At 45.7% G+C, this 17,185-nt stretch overlaps 1 protein-coding gene across 1 annotated transcript in view; it reads left to right on the forward strand.

Annotated features, from left to right (window-relative positions):
• LOC308173961 (pecanex-like protein 2) overlaps positions 1-17,185 on the forward strand; it is a gene marked incomplete at both ends in the record, with an annotated part of 30,026 nt that overhangs the window by 1,781 nt on the left and 11,060 nt on the right. The window contains 22 exons of the mRNA XM_080549014.1: positions 1,177-1,379; positions 1,886-2,003; positions 2,236-2,272; positions 3,514-3,830; positions 4,249-4,570; positions 4,813-5,397; positions 5,567-5,711; positions 6,132-6,274; positions 6,498-6,576; positions 6,742-6,877; positions 8,144-8,286; positions 8,788-8,941; positions 9,185-9,217; positions 9,419-9,590; positions 9,863-9,973; positions 10,453-10,544; positions 11,657-11,766; positions 12,257-12,368; positions 13,267-13,359; positions 14,827-14,977; positions 15,908-16,049; positions 17,138-17,185. The exon at positions 17,138-17,185 is cut by the window's right edge and continues 130 nt beyond it. Coding sequence (XP_080405140.1) covers positions 1,177-1,379; positions 1,886-2,003; positions 2,236-2,272; positions 3,514-3,830; positions 4,249-4,570; positions 4,813-5,397; positions 5,567-5,711; positions 6,132-6,274; positions 6,498-6,576; positions 6,742-6,877; positions 8,144-8,286; positions 8,788-8,941; positions 9,185-9,217; positions 9,419-9,590; positions 9,863-9,973; positions 10,453-10,544; positions 11,657-11,766; positions 12,257-12,368; positions 13,267-13,359; positions 14,827-14,977; positions 15,908-16,049; positions 17,138-17,185 — 3,446 coding nt within the window. The remainder of the gene's footprint in view (positions 1-1,176; positions 1,380-1,885; positions 2,004-2,235; positions 2,273-3,513; positions 3,831-4,248; positions 4,571-4,812; positions 5,398-5,566; positions 5,712-6,131; positions 6,275-6,497; positions 6,577-6,741; positions 6,878-8,143; positions 8,287-8,787; positions 8,942-9,184; positions 9,218-9,418; positions 9,591-9,862; positions 9,974-10,452; positions 10,545-11,656; positions 11,767-12,256; positions 12,369-13,266; positions 13,360-14,826; positions 14,978-15,907; positions 16,050-17,137) is intronic.

The following is a 17,185-nucleotide window of genomic DNA, read 5'->3' on the forward strand; positions in this document are numbered from 1 at the left end:
GGATGATAGCAGGCCTAGGTTTATTAGTGATGTTAAAAGACATTAGTGATGTCTAAAGTAGTCTAGACTTAATGGGTCAGTTTCAACATGATCTAATGGTACCCTGCATAACTAAAGGTTTAGAATAATATTGTCCCACTAACCCATTTCAAGCAGATTAGTTTTGCCTTCTTTTTCAGACTGTGAAGGATTATTCACAGAATTTTAGATAGACTGCATGTCCAATCTCATGATTACTCTAATAATACATAGAAAATAAATAAATAAATAAATAGAAATGAGACAAAAATTAATTGTTTTATATGAGTATCACCTCCATCAGATGGTTTGCCTGCATACAGTAGTATCTATCCCAATATAGCAGCTAAAGTGGTGGTAAAGGTGTGATGTAAATGTCAGCAACGCTTTTGATCTTCATCTCTGCATGAAGATCACAGACCGTGAGATGATGAGAAAGAGATGTAGAATCAAGGCTACATTTATCTCCTAGATGAAGAGCTCTGTCTCACACTCAGGAGACATGTCATCTTTTTAAGATGGCAGGAATGCTCTTCACACCCTGTATAAAAAGATCTCAGAACTCAAGTCTTTAAAAAAATATCTGTTACCTTCTCTTAGAATCTATGGGGATTAAAATATGAAAGAGTGGATGTCAGGGTGAAAGAGACAGGCAGGGCCAACAGTCTGATGCTGTCGTCAGTGTTCTGTAAGGAGTGACTCACACATCCTTACACAGTATTCAATAACCTCTCATGAGATAATGGAGGCAGGTGGGCTCCATTGTACATCCATCCGGGCAATAGATAGGCGGGGGATGGCTATAGGACTCTGAAGGGACCTCCAAAAATAGGGCAAAAAGCAATCCCGATATGAATTCACTCATGGGCCTGAATTAAGCTTAGGTTTAGACTTGGTGTGATTTTTTAGATTTCAGGAAGCATAATTACTGTCCTTTTATGAGATGTAAAGGATGTGTGTGTGTATGTGTATGTGTATGTGTGTGTGTGTGTGTGTGTGTGTGTGCATGTGTGTGTGTGTGTGTGTGTGTGTGTGTGTGCATGTGTGTTTATGTGTGTTTGTTCTCTCTTTCCACCATATTCCAGGATGTGATAGGAGTGTGTGTGTGTGTGTGTGTGTGTGTGTGTGTGTGTGTGTGTTCTGTTCCACTCTCTCCAGGCTCTACCGCCCACCACTATGGCCCTCAGTATCTACTGCACCTCAGTCACTGTCTTCTTCATCTTCATCAAGATGGCAAACTACCGCCTCCATATGATGTTTGACAAGGGTGACGTAGTGCCCCAGAGCAGTCTCTCTGACATCAGCAAAGGAGCCGAGAAGAAGAGTAACGCCTCTGACTCATGTCTTCCCGCCAGTCTAAGGTGAGACAGACCCACTTCCTGGAGTAGAGAGCATTTCCAATCTCCTTTGAACAACATGTTCCGGTTTCCCGGAGACAGATCGTGACGAATTATAAGGTTCCATCTCCATTTTTGTCAAAATTGATTATTTTTTACATAATCTGATCCGTTAGGTGTTTATTAATGCCTGTGTGGTGTTATTTTTTAAAATGTTGACATTTTTGAGTTAGTAATTCATCAAATACAAAGGTTCCATCTCATAGAACATAATGGAATGTAAAAACTTTGACGCTCAATATCTCTGAACTACCCTAAATGGAGATAGAACCTTATAATTCTAAACTCACCAGATTAGGTCCAGTTCTAGACTAAAAAGCATCCTCAATGGAGATTTCCCACTGAAAGTGTGATTTAAGTCTAGGACTAGGCCTAAATGCCCCACAGAAGTTTAGAGTAGTGCTTCCCCTTATAACTCGGCTATATAGATAAGTATAACCTCCTTTCACTGTCTCTTTCTCCCCAAATAGGAAAAGCAGCACTGTCCCAGACAGTGTTGCCATGACAATGTTGACCAGAAACAGGCCGAGTCCAGTGATTCAAGTCACAGTGAAGCAGACAGAGACAGACTCGGGACTGATAGGAGTGGTTAGTACACACACACACACACACGCACGCACACACACACACACACACACACACACACGCGCACACACACACACACACACACACACACACACACACACGCACACACACACACACACACACGCACGCACACACACACACACACACACACACACACACACACACACACACACACACACACACATCTGTGCTTCTGCTCTTAATAATCCATCCATCCCTCCCCTCTCCCATACAGGAGTGTCCAAAGACAGAAGACTTAAGGAATACTGAAGGTATGTTTTTAACCCCATTAGGATGTTAATGCATTGTATTGATTTAGTGATTCATTGTCAGATGGCGTCCAGCAAACATGATGATCTTATATCGTCTCAATGTCACTGCTGTTGAGAAGGTTATTAAACCTTTATTTGCACAGGAAGAGCCCTGTCTACTTGAGATATCTTCGGGATAACAACACATAGTATAATTATGTTGCTGTTACATTAATAGTCTCTATTACAATTGTGCAATAACAAAAACGACTCAATATAGTCAAGTCAAGTCAAATTCAGTATTATCCCACTAGGGGAAATTTGGTTGCAGCCAGGTATTAAAAATACATTCAATCCATAATAAATACAACATGAAAGACAACATACCAGACAGGACACAGACACAACAATACAGTACAGTGCAAGATCACTTTATGTGAAGACACACACACACACACACACACACACACACACACACACACACACACACACACACACACACACACATACACACAAGCAAATTGCTGAGTGCAGAAAGTGCTTTGGGCAATCATTTGTGCAAATTCAGCCTGCTAATTGCAGTGCAAACAAAAGAGTCTTTGAGTCTTTTAGTCCTATGAGGTGGAACTCTATAGGGCCGGTTTCACAGACAAGGCTTAAGCCTAGTCCTGGACTAAATCACACTTTCAATGTAAAATCTCCATTGAAGATGCTTTTTAGTCTAGGATTAGGCTTAAGCCTTGTCTGTGAAACTGGCCCCAAATCTTCTACCTGAAGGTAGCAACTCATACTCTCTCTGTAGGGGGTGGTCAGTATAGTCCAATATGACATGGGCCTTCCTTGCGACCTGCTGATCATAAAGGTGAGCGAGCTTTGCTTGGTTCATCCCAATAACTTTACTGGCCACTCTGACAAGCTGACCAAGCCTATTCTTATTGGCCAGATTCAGGTTCCCAAACCACACCACAATGCAAAAAGACATCACCGACTCAATAAAAGTTCTAGAGAACATAGTCATCATTTTGGTGTACACAATAACAATTATTATTTTTTCTCAAGAAGTAAAGACGTCTTAGAAATGGCTACTGAATTATCCTGAAAGCACAACCTATTATCAAACACAGTACCCAAATAATATATATGTTATAACAACAACTTGAAGTTACCAGTTATTAGTTCTATGTCCTATTTATGTCTATTATAGTTGTATGTCTTAACTCATCTAGTTATGATGGTTGTAACAGTACCCATCTCTCCCCCAGGCCAGTGTGAGGTTGTCCAAGAGGAGAGGCCTAGAGAGAGCCTTCAGCTGGAGGACGAGCTCTCTCCTGAGGACCTGTCCAGCCCCAACCCCGACCAGGCGGCCCCCCTGCTGAGGGGCGAGCAGATGCCAGGCTCAGAGCCTGACAGACAGGCAGCAGACAGCGGTCTGCCCCCCTTCCAGGGCATGGAGCAGGACGGCGCGGAGGGGGACGTCTCCCAGCTGGACAGACAGAAACAACCTCCAGACTCCAACAACAACTCATTGGAGGCCATAGAGGAACACGCAGAAGGAGGAGGGATGGTGTGTACCCTGGAGGTTAGATGTTAGAGGCGTGTCAACTAAGGGATGCTAGTTTGAATGCTAGGGTGTGTGTGTGTGTGTGTGTGTGTGTGTGTGCGTGTGCGTGTGTGTGCATGGTGAAATGTTTTCCTTGTAACAGCTAAACAGATCAATTGTCTTTGTATTGTATGATATTGATATTGCCTTCTGTTCTATTCTTTTTTAAGTTATTTTTTCTGAGTGGGGCAGTCCCACTCATATTTTTCATTTTATTTGACAGATACAGTATAGATTATGACAGGAAGGATGGGTGAGAGAGAGAGAAGGGATGACATGCAGGATATGTCCGCGGCTGGAATCGAACCCGGGATCCCTGCGGTACATGGTCAGCGCTTAATCCACTACGCCACCTAAGCGCCCCCCCACCCTTCTATTCTATTCTACTCTCTTGTAGGATGGAGACCGCTTCCCTCCTCCCGCTGGAGACGGACAGCCGGAGGAGACCTACTGCTCAGACGAGGTCGCGGTGGTCCTGGTGGATAACTCCGGGCCGGCGTCCGTGCGTCTGGACGACGACAGCGAGACGGTCAAGATCATCATCACCATGAGCTGTGACGCCCAGACAGCCGCAGAGCTGGAGGAGTCGGTCAAACAGAGCCTCCTGGAGTCGGCACACGCTCAGATGGGTCTGGAACGCCAGGGAGACTGCCTGGTTAAAATCCCCGTCATCACCTTCGACTCTCCTGAAGATGACGAGCGAGCTCCAGGGGAGGAAGGTAGGAGAGGCTCACAGGGAGAGGATGAGACACACACACACACACACACACCGCAGATGTTTTTAAATCTAAATATTAACACATACCTTTTTTAGCCTGGCTGGCCTACATCTTGTAGCTTATTTTAAACCGGTAATTTTTTCTTCTATATTTTCTCTGTCAACATATTTGATGTCTGTAGACATTTATAAAGTGTTAACTGTTTCAAATGCACTTTCGATAAAGTTTGATGTGATTTAAAGGGGAGTCCGTATCAGAAGCTGACCCCGCCCAGAAGCAGCAGCAGCAGCAGCCACCGACCCTGGACGTGCAGCTGTCTAAAGACCTGGCCAGCTCCGACTCGGGAGACTCAGAGTTCATCGACCGGGACCTAGAACACCTCAGCCCTCAGCTGACCAACGACAACAGCCCCCTGGGATACCCCAGCCCTCAGCTGACCAACGACAACAGCTCCTCCGGCATCGACGTCCACTCCCACCAGGACGAGAACGACCCTCCGGAACTCAACACGGACTCCGAGGGGTTTCTTCGTATCCCGCCGGCGCACGCGCGGTACGGCCCCGGGGGGAGGACCCACGTCCGAGGGCTGAGCATGGACAGCGGGAAGGACGCCGTCCTCATCGCCGACCGCTCCCAGAACAAACAGCACCAGACCATGACGTCGTCCAAGTCGGACCTGGAGGCCAAAGAGGGGCAGATCCCCGACGAGTCCAACTTTGTGGAGTTTGTGTCGATGCTGGAGTCGATCAACTGTACCAGGGTGGGCGGGGCCGATCCAGCGGAGGGGGAGGGGCCTGAGGGGGAGGAGGACAGAGGCATAGAGGAAGGTGGGTGTACAATGTACAATACATGGTTAGATTTGAATATTAAAAAACACAAATCATGTTTCTAGGCCATGTGACGATACTGCACAGTATGTAGACTGAATTATGTATGTATTGTGAGAGCACATAAAAACGCTTTAGTGTTTTGTTAGTGTTTTGTGAAAATTCCCAGAGGACTTGCCTGCTACAGTGCAGCCTGAAGAGAACACAGAGACTGAGAGCCGGCAGGAGAGACCCAACCGTCCCAACAGCCTGGCGACTACAGACACGCTACACACCATCCATGAGACCCTCATCCCCATAGTCTCTCCAGACAGGTACGCCCTTCTCTGAAGGGGTTGTTGTTATTGTTGTTATTATTATTATTATTATTGTTGTTGTTGTTATTATTGTTGTTGTTATTATTATTATTGCTGTTGTTATTATTTTTATTATTGTTGTTGTTATTTGTATTTATATTATTGTTGTTGTTGTTATTATTATTATTATTGTTATTGTTATTGTTCTGCTTTCCAGTTTAGAGATTTACTGTACGTGATCATCACATTCATCTTAGTTTTTACTTCACTGAGATATCCATTAATATCGAGTTAATATAGTTTTTTTGTTGTTAATATAGTTTTTTACCTAGATTACGACTAGTCTTGGACTAAAGATTAAGACCTCTATTGAACATGTGATGTAGTCCATCCATGCATTCTGTGATGCTCGTGTGGATGTTGTGTGTCCTCTACTAGTCCCCAGACAGACAGAGACAAGGACCCAGACTACGACTCCCTGCCCTCCCAGACCTCCCAGTCAGAGAGCTCCATGCTGCAGGTCATCTGTAGGCCAGAGGCCACCAACAAGGAGGACGCATATACCTTCCATACTGTCCACAGTGAGTCTCCACACACACACACACACACACGCATGCACACACACACACACACACACACAAACACACACACACACACACACACAGACACAGACACAGACACAGACACACACACACACACACACACACACACACACACACACACACACACACACACACACACACACAGTCTGAAGTACTGTACTCAGACATTTCACACTAAAATATTCTCTCTCCTCTCCTCCAGGAGACAGACCTCGTAAACTGTACGCTGAGAGAGCCCTGAACCTGCCATTGGGGGCGGAGCTTATCACTGGCAACATGTGGTAAAGCACGTAAACTACTCTCACGCTGTACCACAATCATCATCACGTCTTTCTTTCCATATCCAATTGTTATCGTAAGATACGTCGCTGATGGCAGATTTAAAACCTTTTGTTTTTTCACAACATCTTACGGTTGTTTACTATGTCGTCCTTGTGCCCACGCAGTGACCTCCTCTCTACCTCATCCAACTCCGAGTGCCAGGATGCCCTGGTGGGCGGCCATTCTGACTGCCCCTTCCAACGACGCATCATCCCCGCACACAGGCTCCGCCCACGCAGAACCCACCCTGAGATCTTTCAGGTGAACCAGAACCAGAACCTCCTTCTCATCTCCACATGTTCATCAGTTCAGGCATCTTCCAAATGACTATCCCTCCCTTCTCCCTTTCCCCTCCTTTCTCCCTTCCCCCTCCTTTCTCCACCTTCCTCCCTCCCCCCCGCGGCCCTCCTTCCCCTTCCTCCCTCCCTCCTCCTACCCCTTCCTCCCCCCACCCAGCCATAAACCAGACAGCTAGCTGATCCAGCACCCAAGGCCATGCTGAGGCTAGCTCTGATTCCGACCTGCAGATCACAGCAGTGCCCATTCATCATTCTCAGCCTAGTAAATATGGGAGCTGACTGAGCAGAGAAACTGTCTGGCTGTCTGGCCCGGTCATAACTCAACTACGGCTCAGCCTGCATCCCTCTCTCTCACTAGCTAAATCATAGTCTACTGTATGGTTGAGACAGCAAACACCAGGCCCTAGTCGTGTTAGGCCAGGCTAACTAATGGCTTCTAAGGCTTCTAAGGCTGCATTTGCGCTGCAGGTCGAAGTGACACTAATTCCGATTTTTTTTCCTCACATGTGGCACAGATGGGATGTGTTGTTGTTCTAGTGTTGTTCTAGTGTTGACACACTTGGAAACCTTCCGTCAGCTGCAGTGGTCAATAGCACGCTGTCCTCAGGAGCAGCGAGAGGCTTTACGAGGGGCTCTATGTTATTTCAACCTTGTCCCTCTATTCGGTTGTTAAGTCTGACGTCAAAGGTGACGTTTAGCAAATTCCGGGTCCAAACCAGAAATTCCCTGCACCATAATACCAGTGTACTACAGCGGTAGAATGACAGTTCAATTGTTTTTTAGACTCGGATCTATTCATACAACAAGGGACACAGCACTTTCCAGTTTTTCCCATATTTGTCAGCGTCTTTGAGCCTCGGAAAAGCGCTATATAAATATAATGAATTATTATTATTACTGAGGCATTTCGAAGACAGCGCCTCAGCCAACTTTGGACCCGGAAACACGTCACGACTTAACAACCGAATTGCCTTTTAGTGTCTCTGATAACTTTCCGTAAGCTATGGCTGCGTTTGTTAAATTCGTTCTGAGAGCGCCAGAGCGCACACTGGATTCAACATCACCAAGTCATTTGATTGGACGAAGAGGCGTTCCATGAGTGCTGATCAGATTTCCAGAGCGAATTTTACGAACGCAGCCTATGTAATATAACATGTAATTACAGTATTATAACACAGTGTATAAGAGGATCTCAATGTTAACTGATCAAAAAGCTTTGTTTTGTCAGGAGGAGGATTCTATAGACGAGTCGTCAGAGACCTCCACCCAGGAGAAGCCGTCTCGTAAACTTTACTACAAACTCAAGCTGTTCCCTGGGAAGTGGATCAACATCCTGTACGACCGACTCACCCTGCTGGCCCTGTTGGACAGGTAAGGTCAGAGGTCGTCTCCTAGTCAGGGGAGGCTAGTGGAGGTAGACATCGGAGGATAGGCTCATTTTAATGCATGGAATGAAACGATGAATGGTATTAAAACACTTAACTCATTCCATTCCATTCCGATTATTTTTGCCTCCACCAGCCTCCCCTGCTCCTAGTCTATCTGTCCCATGTCATTAAGCATCTTACAGTGACTCCCTAGCCCCTATCCCCTAGACCAGCAGCTGTTTTTTTAAATTGCTGTCCCCTGAGAAAATCTGCTGTCCACCTGAGAAAAATGATTATGATTTGATAATAATACATGTTTTTATTTGGTATGAAGACAAGCAATGTCTGTGTATTGCACTTGTAGCCTATTGTAGTGTTTTGGGTCCAAACAGTAAGACCAACCAGTAAGACCATATTTTTGGCGATTGAATGCACTTGGACGTCATTATTATTAAGAAATGTCAGATCATTACATCGGATCCATGCTTTTACCCCACCCCCTCAGGAACCAGGAAGTAGTGGAGAACATGGTGGCAGTGTTCCTGGCATTCCTGGTAGCATTCCTGGGATTCATCCTCCTCAACCACGGATGTTTCAAAGATATCTGGGTTTTTCAGTTCTGCCTGGTCATCGCCAGCTGCCAGTACTCCCTGTTAAAGGTAGGACAGACAGTTCGTTCAGCTGTGAAATCACATGAAATGTGCTGTGTCAATATTATGGTTATGCCAATCCTAATACTATTACATCCATACTTAATCTGCATTGTCATGTTGTTGTTATGATATTGTGGTGTGTCTGGTGCATGTTGATGATCATGTAATATCATTAACAACGCAAGTGTCTACGATTTTCACAATGATAAACAACTCTTAATGTCAGGTGTTTTGTTGTTTACGTTCCAGAGTGTCCAGCCTGATGCAGCCTCACCGACACACGTAAGTTCATATAGACTGTTATTGTACAGCCCACTCCACATAATCACAGTTGTACAGCTCACTCCAGCAAAGTAGGTTTTAAAATCATACATGTCATGAATATGTATGACTTCATTTAGCATATTGTTCCAAGGTGTGTGTGTGAGAATTAGAGGGTTTTCTTGTTTACCGTTCTCTCTCTCCTCTCACTGGGTTCTCCAGGGCCACAACCAGCTGGTGGCTTACAGCAGGGCCGCGTACTTCTGTATCTTCTGCGGTCTGATCTGGGTTCTGGAGCAGGTTCTGAGGAGACCAGACCTGCCTGTCTCCACCATCTACGGCATTACCATCGTCATCTCTGACGCCCTTCAGTTCCTCAGAGACATCTTAGTGGGTAAGTAAGGCATACTGTGTAGGGCTCTTAAAGCCTTCACCAGCTCTTTGGCTTCTAAAGTGAAAGTATTCTTGTTACGTAAGTGAATGTATCACCGAAGTGACAAGAATACAGTAAGAATGCACTACAGTAAAAGCTAAAGTTAATATATGTTTGTATTATTTCCACACAGACAGACGATGACAGATGGCTTTATACAGTATTTTTTCCTGTAACATTTCTATACTCTAATTATAATAATAATAATTATTATTATATTCTATATTTCACAGGTTTCACCTACTGTTTCCCTATAACGTTTCTGGTGGGCCTGTTTCCCCAAATCAACACCTTCGTCATCTACCTGCTTGAACAGATAGACATGCATTTCTTCGGTGGGACAGGTGTGTACAGGTGTGAACTATCGTACCTAGGGTACAGAGGTGGTTCAGTGAATCACGCTCATGTGATGATGACTTATTTAGACTTAATCTCAGCAGGCTAATCCAGTATTGTGGCTCACACGTAGTCGATTAGACTATCATGAATGCATGTCACACAAGTTGTATTCCTCACCCTGATGCTAATGTGTCTTCAAAGTGTGTGTGTGTGTGTGTGTGTGTGTGTGTGTGTAAGTGTGCACGCGTGCGTGCCTGTGTGTGTGTGTGTGTGTGCATGCGTGTGTGTGTGTGCATGCGTGTGTGTGTGCATGCGCGTGAGTGTGTGTGTGTGTGTGTGTGTGTGTGCATGTGTGTGTGTATGTGTGTGTGTGCATGCGTGTGTGTGTGTGTGTGTGCATGCATGCGTGTGTGTGTGTGTGTGTGTCGAGGGTTTGGGCTTTTGGACAATGAACAAAACAGTCATCTTCTTCTATCTCGCTCAGCTGCTACCGGCCTCCACTCAGCGGTCTACAGCATCCTGCGCAGCCTCACCGCCTTGTCCCTCCTCTACGGCTTCTGCTTCGGAGCTCTGAAGGTAGGTGTCGGAGCCATGAATATGTATTCTTGGGTATTTAAGTATTTAGTACAAAAAGCTAATGATCTTATTTGATTTGTTTGTTTATTGTTTTGATCTTCCTTCCGGAAGTGACATATTATGGGCGGGGCCTGCCTGAGGTTAGTTTAAGCACCTGTTTACCTGTATGGCGGGAGTGGAGAGAGGGAGGGGAGACAGGGTTGCTGTATTTTTTTGTTGACCGCCGATTATTTACGATTTGTTTGATATTCTTTGTTTTTGGTCGCTTATGGATTTATGTATGTCACCGAGTTTGATTGTTTTATATTCAAATAAATGTTTTAAATGTACTTTAAAAAAAAAAAACAACTTCACCCAAACCCTGCTTGCATCTCTCAGCGACTTTGGATTTTTGGCTAAAGCTAGTCGCTACAGTAGGGCTTGAGTCGTCATTGAGTCAAGTGTGCCTGTGCCTGTGTGTGTGTGTGTGTGTGTGTGTGTGTGTGTGTGTGTGTGTGTGTGTGTGATTATGTGAAGGATGTGTTGTGTACAGCAACACAGAGCTGAGTGGTGTTAGCTGTGAAGGGCCTGCCTGCGTATCCAAGCATGAGAAATGTACCGTAATGGGGTTGTGTTTCGACAGCGCCTGTTCCAGTCTATAGTGAAAGCTCTGACTGTGTTTGCCTGCTGGATGCCTGTTTTAGTATTCAACTCTGCTGCCGGTACGAGAGGAGGTAGTGGACGTCCTGATTTATACTATTAATAGCCTGGAGAAAGCTTGCTCAGTAGAAATATAGTGTTAGTTATTTATCCTCACATATGGCATGACCGAAGGGGAATTGATTTTCCGTTTTATTCGGTTGTAATCATCCATCATAGAGAATTGTCGGTGGTTGCAATATTTGGAATTATAATTCGTTCTGCCTGTTTTGAAAATAAGATAAACTAGCCTAGTGTCTGTTTCCACAGAGATTTGCTTTCTTTGAGTCATTGAAAGACTTCTCTCTTTCTCTCTCTCTGTCCTTTTCTCTTTCTTTTTCCACCCCTCTCTCTCTCTTCCTCTCCTCCACCCCCCTCCTCCCTCTCTCTCTTCCTCTCCTCCACCCCCCTCCTCCCTCTCTCTCTCTCTACAGGAGCCCTGGGATGAGCAGCATACCCCGGCCTTGTTCTCTGGGTTCTGTGGTCTTCTCGTGGTGCTCTCCTACCACCTGAGCAGACAGAGCAGCGACCCCTCGGTCCTCATGTAAGCTGGGTGTTCTACTGTACCTCATTATGGTTGGTTACCGTACACATCGTGACGTTAGAATTATAAGCTTCTATCTCAATTTTTGTCAAAATTTAGTTTTTTACATAATCTGATCCATTAGGTGTTTATTAATGCCTGTGTGGTGTTGTTTTTTAAATGTTGACATTTTTTAGTTAGTAATTAATAAAATACTAAGGTTCCATCTCACAAAACATAATGGAATGTAAAAACGTTGACGCTCAATATCTCTGAACTGCCCTAAACGGAGATAGAACCTTATAATTCCAAGCTCACGGTATCTCATTATGGTTGGTTACCGTACACACGCTGACTCTATGACGACTGTATGAGGTCGAATTGATGTCGATTGCCATTTCAGTTGTCCTCTGTAAATGGACCATTGCAATGGATTTGAAGTGGATTTGACCCCAACCCTGGGTTGTTGGTGCTAAGGTTAGAGTTTCTCCCCCTGTGTTGCCCTCCCCAGGTCTCTGATCAAGTCCAAGCTGATGCCTGCCCTCGTAGACAATGAGGAAGAGGAGGATGAAGATTCCTCCGACATCAAAGACCCTCTCCCTGAGAAGCTGAGGACCTCAGTGGTGAGGCACAAGACTGCTACAGAATAGCAAACAGCTCACTGGAAGCTACGTCTGATGTGTTTCTCCTGAACTCTACCCTGTGTGCTCTTGAGAGAGAGAGAGAGAGAGAGAGAGAGAGAGAGAGAGAGAGAGAGAGAGAGAGAGAGAGAGAGAGAGAGTGAGTGTGAGAACGAGCAAGTGAGTGATGGAGAGAAAGAGAAAAGAAGTGAGTGATGGAGAGAAAGAGAAAAGAAGTGAGTGATGGAGTGATAGAGAGAAAGAGAGAGAGAGAGAGAAAGAGAGAGCAAGTGAGTGATGGAGTGATAGAGAGAAAGAGAGAGAGAGAGAGAGAGAGAGAGAGAGAGCAAGTGAGTGATGGAGTGATAGAGAGAGAGAGAGAGAGAGCAAGTGAGTGATGGAGTGATAGAGAGAGAGAGAGAGAGAGAGAGCAAGTGAGTGATGGAGTGATAGAGAGAGAGAGAGAGAGAGAGAGCGAGCAAGTGAGTGATGGAGTGATAGAGAGAGAGAGAGAGAGAGAGCGAGCAAGTGAGTGATGGAGTGATAGAGAGAGAGAGAGAGAGAGAGACAGAGAGAGAGAGAGAGAGTGAGAGAAAGAGAGAGAGAGAGAGAGAGCAAGTGAGTGATGGAGTGATAGAGAGAAAGAGAGAGAGAGAGAGAGAGAGAGAGAGAGAGAGAGAAAGAGAGAGCAAGTGAGTGATGGAGTGATAGAGAGAGAGAGAGAGAGTGATAGATAGAGAGAGGGGGGGTGAGAGTAGGGCTTGTATTTGTCTCTGGAGCAAAACATTTACATAAATACAATAAAACACGATTTTGCAATCATGTATTAATAATGTAGTGATGATGCAATATAATTGATTCAATTACAGAGAACGCGTTTTCTTTGTTTCTCCATTTGCAGAAGGAGATTCTAGTCTCAGATCTTGTGGTCTGCACACTTGCCTACATTCTAACCTTTGCGATCACTGCAAGCACTGTCTTCCTGTCCCTACGGGTGAGTTACCTCTAAATGGATCCCCTGTCAAACTCTGTCGTCATTTAATCAATACATGTTATAGAATGAGAACTGCATCTGATGGATATTCAATTTGAATCAACCAAATGGGTATTCAATTAAACTGATGGAGTATTACATTTTGGGTTTCCATTTCCTTTCACTTTACTTTACTTTACATTGGTTGATTGATTGATTGATTGATTGAGAATGTTTATTTTGGTCCCCTATACAATTCATAATACAGATATCAAAAATGTACACAGTCACAATGCTGTGACCAGGACCAAAAAGGTGTAGGCTGAAGCAATGGCTTATTGCGCCTACCCTTGTTACATGAGTGCATAATCAAAACACTGAAACCTTTATAAACAAAAATTCACTTACGCATCTTAACAGAAAACTAAAAAGTACCAAACAAAAAACTATATTAATGCGCCTTTACATTAGTGGTTTGCCCCTTATGAGTGCATAATCAAGACATAGAAACATTTATAAACAACATTTTACTTACGCATGTTAACAAAAAGTTCAAAAATACCAAACAAAAACTATATTTAGACCTCTGTTTTATACTTGTAGTTGTACTTATAGAATACTTGTCTGTTTGTACTGTAAATAAATCAAACAAAGTAAAGCAAGCCCTCCAACTGGTTGGTATTGGACCAGGAATGGACTAGGACAACAAAACCACCCTGGACATTCAGCCGAGGGTGGTGGGGGGTTGGGGGGCTGTGTGAAGCCCACAGATCTTTTTGCTCTCCGGCCCGCTCCCCACAGACCCACCCACCCACCGGGACTCCTCCCGCCCCAGATGGCCATTCTGCTCGTATATTCAACCAAACCGATGGATAATCAATAGAGGGATATGATTATCAATGTCCCTCTCCCCTCCCCCCACAGCTGATAGGATAAAGATAATTGAGCAATATCACACGAGAGGGAGTGTGTTATACTGAATATCAGCACGGCTGTGATTCGGTCGTAGGTACGAGGCTGCGTATAACAGCACGACCTCGAGTGTGATATTGCTTTTATACAACAGTTCTACAGCGCGATTTATTAGTTAACAGTAATAAGCGACAACAGATTATGCTTTGTTTGTTTATTTAATCATAAAAATAAACAAAAAATAGTTCCGCAATTGAACTTCAAATGGACTGTTGCCTAGTAACCTGAACACAAACATGTAGTCTAATTAACGGTCATTTAGTAGAACATCTGTGCGGCGGAGTGATACATATAGTTAAAAGTCCCAGTGCTGTTATACTGTATATCAGCACTCATGGAATGCCTCTTGTCAAATCAAATTACTTGGTCGGAACTAACTGTTGTATAAGATCATATAATAGATATCATAAGTTACAGGGTAAATACCCCGCTTTCTCCTTCTGAGATGCATTGGCAGACCGCCAACTTATTAATAGTTATTCAACTAAACTGTTCCTCTCGCCTGTCCCTTCCCAGCCGTTCGTCACCATCGTGCTGTACGCCCTTGCGGGGACCGTCGGGTTCGTCACCCACTACCTGATACCTCAGCTACGGAAACATCACCCCTGGCTCTGGATCTCACACCCAGTCCTGAAGAGCAAGGAGTACTCTCAGTTTGAACCCAGAGGTCAGTACTGAACTGCTGTCTTAGCCCCGGTCCCAAATCAACCCCCCTACACCCTACACCCTACACCCTACTATACCTGGTCCTGAGGAGCAAAGGAGCACTCTCTGTTTGAGAGAGTGGAGGAGGGAGAGAGGGAGGAGAGAGAGGGGAGAGAGACAGGAGACAGAGGGGAGGAGGGAGGGAGGGAGGAGAGAGAGAGGAGAGGAGGGAGAGTGGAAGGAGAGAGGAGAGAGAGTGGAGGAGGGAGGGAGGGAGGAGAGAGGAGAGAGAGTGGAGGAGGGAGGGAGGGAGGAGAGAGAGGGGAGAGAGACAGGAGACAGAGGGGAGGAGGGAGGGAGGGAGGAGAGAGAGGAGAGGAGGGAGGGTGGACGGAGAGAGGAGAGAGAGTGGAGGAGGGAGGGAGGGAGGAGAGAGAGGGGAGAGAGACAGGAGACAGAGGGGAGGAGGGAAGGAGGGAGGAGAGAGAGAGAGAGGAGAGGAGGGAGGGTGGAAGGAGAGAGGAGAAAGAGTGGAGGAGGGAGGGTGGGAGGAGAGAGGAGAGAGAGAGAGGGGAGAGAGACAGGAGACAGAGGGGAGGAGGGAGGGAGGGAGGAGAGAGAGAGAGTGGAGGAGGGAGGGAGGGAGGGAGGAGAGAGGAGAGAGAGAGAGGGGTCCCAGTGGTGAAGTCTGTCTGCATCAATGCTACTGTCTTATGGCCAAATCAACCTCTAGTCCTACCCTACCCTACCCTGCGCTATACACATGGCACTTGTGGAGATCTGAGATCAGATTAGATTAGCGGTAATGGTAATAGCTTCACCTTGCCCCTTTCACAGACTCGATCGGCTTTCTGCCATCGATGATCCGATGAATCGACTGCGATGAATTGTTCTAATGTGTTCATCGCCGTCGTCAATCTAACCGTCTCATCTACTGTATGTCCTGTTTCAGAGGACGCTCAGTTGATGTGGTACGAGCGTCTGTACGTGGGCCTGCTGTGTTTCGAGAAGTACGTCGTCTACCCGGCCATCATTCTGAGCGCGCTCACTAACGACGGCTTCTCTCTTAGCCACCGCAAGAAGCTGGGCATCCAGTGAGTAACTTCCTGTCTACTATAGATGAATAATGAACAGCCCATCTCCACTCCCTTCCCTCCCCTCCCTCCCTCATTCCCTCCCTCCTCTCCTCTGAGGTCCTCTCATTCTGCACCTACTGTAAATCATAGATTCCATAACGCTGAGTCTCCAATCCAATCAATTGCAGATAACATGTTTCCTAAAGAACACAGAATTGTGGCTATTCTTACTCTGCGATCGTTAATGTGTGGACGAATGCGCGTCCTCAACTAAACTGTGTCTGCTGTTTTGATTTAAGCGTCTTACACCTTTCTTGGGGCCCAAATCCATATCGGCTTATAAAACACAGTTAATACAAACTACACTTGTGAGCATAGGCATACATTATAAAGTAGCATTGCAAATGTCAACAAGACAGGAAAGATCCCATGTTATGCTATCCTGGAAGCCCGTACCCAAATCGCAAGTTTAGACGGAACCACGGCCATTTCCGCATATGACGTACACGATGCGGGAGGGAGGCGAGAGGGAGATGCTGGATCACAGTTAGGGTTAGGGTTAGGGTTAGGAAAATGTATGCTAGCTATGGTTAGGGTTAGGGTTAGGGTTACGGCCCGAGAGCTGTCCATAGCAACGCAGCTGGGGCGACGCGCACGTCATGCGGAAGTGGGCGTGGTTTCGTCTAAACTCTGTTGCGATTCGGCTAGTCGCATCCTGGGTGGTCGCAACCTGTCATCTGCATGTACAGTATTTGATTGATTCGGGGCCTCAGTCCTCACCTCACACATCCAAACATATTGTACAGTCAGTCTGCATGCACCAGGGGCCGGCATATTGCATTTGTGTCTCATATGTATTTTAATATGCACTGTCCCTGTGAAATAAACAATAAACTAAACTAACAAAAAAAAACCTAGCTAGAGAGAAAGTCTGACCTGTTCTATAACACAGTAGAGTCGCTCCCCCTCCCCCGTCCCTGTCACCCCCCCTCCGTCCCCATCCCTGTCCCCATCCCCGTCCCCATCCCGTCACCTCTCTGCTTTGCTCGTTGCGGTGTGTCTCTGCTGTGCTCCTGAGTAGCTCAGGCGTCTGTGTCTCGCTCCAGCTGTGATGTCTTCTTGATGACAGTTGCCGGGCTGAAGCTCCTCCGCGC

Source organism: Nansenia antarctica, assembly GCF_963989245.1.
Source record: "Nansenia antarctica genome assembly, chromosome: 19".
Classification (NCBI taxonomy): Eukaryota; Metazoa; Chordata; class Actinopteri; order Argentiniformes; family Microstomatidae; genus Nansenia; species Nansenia antarctica.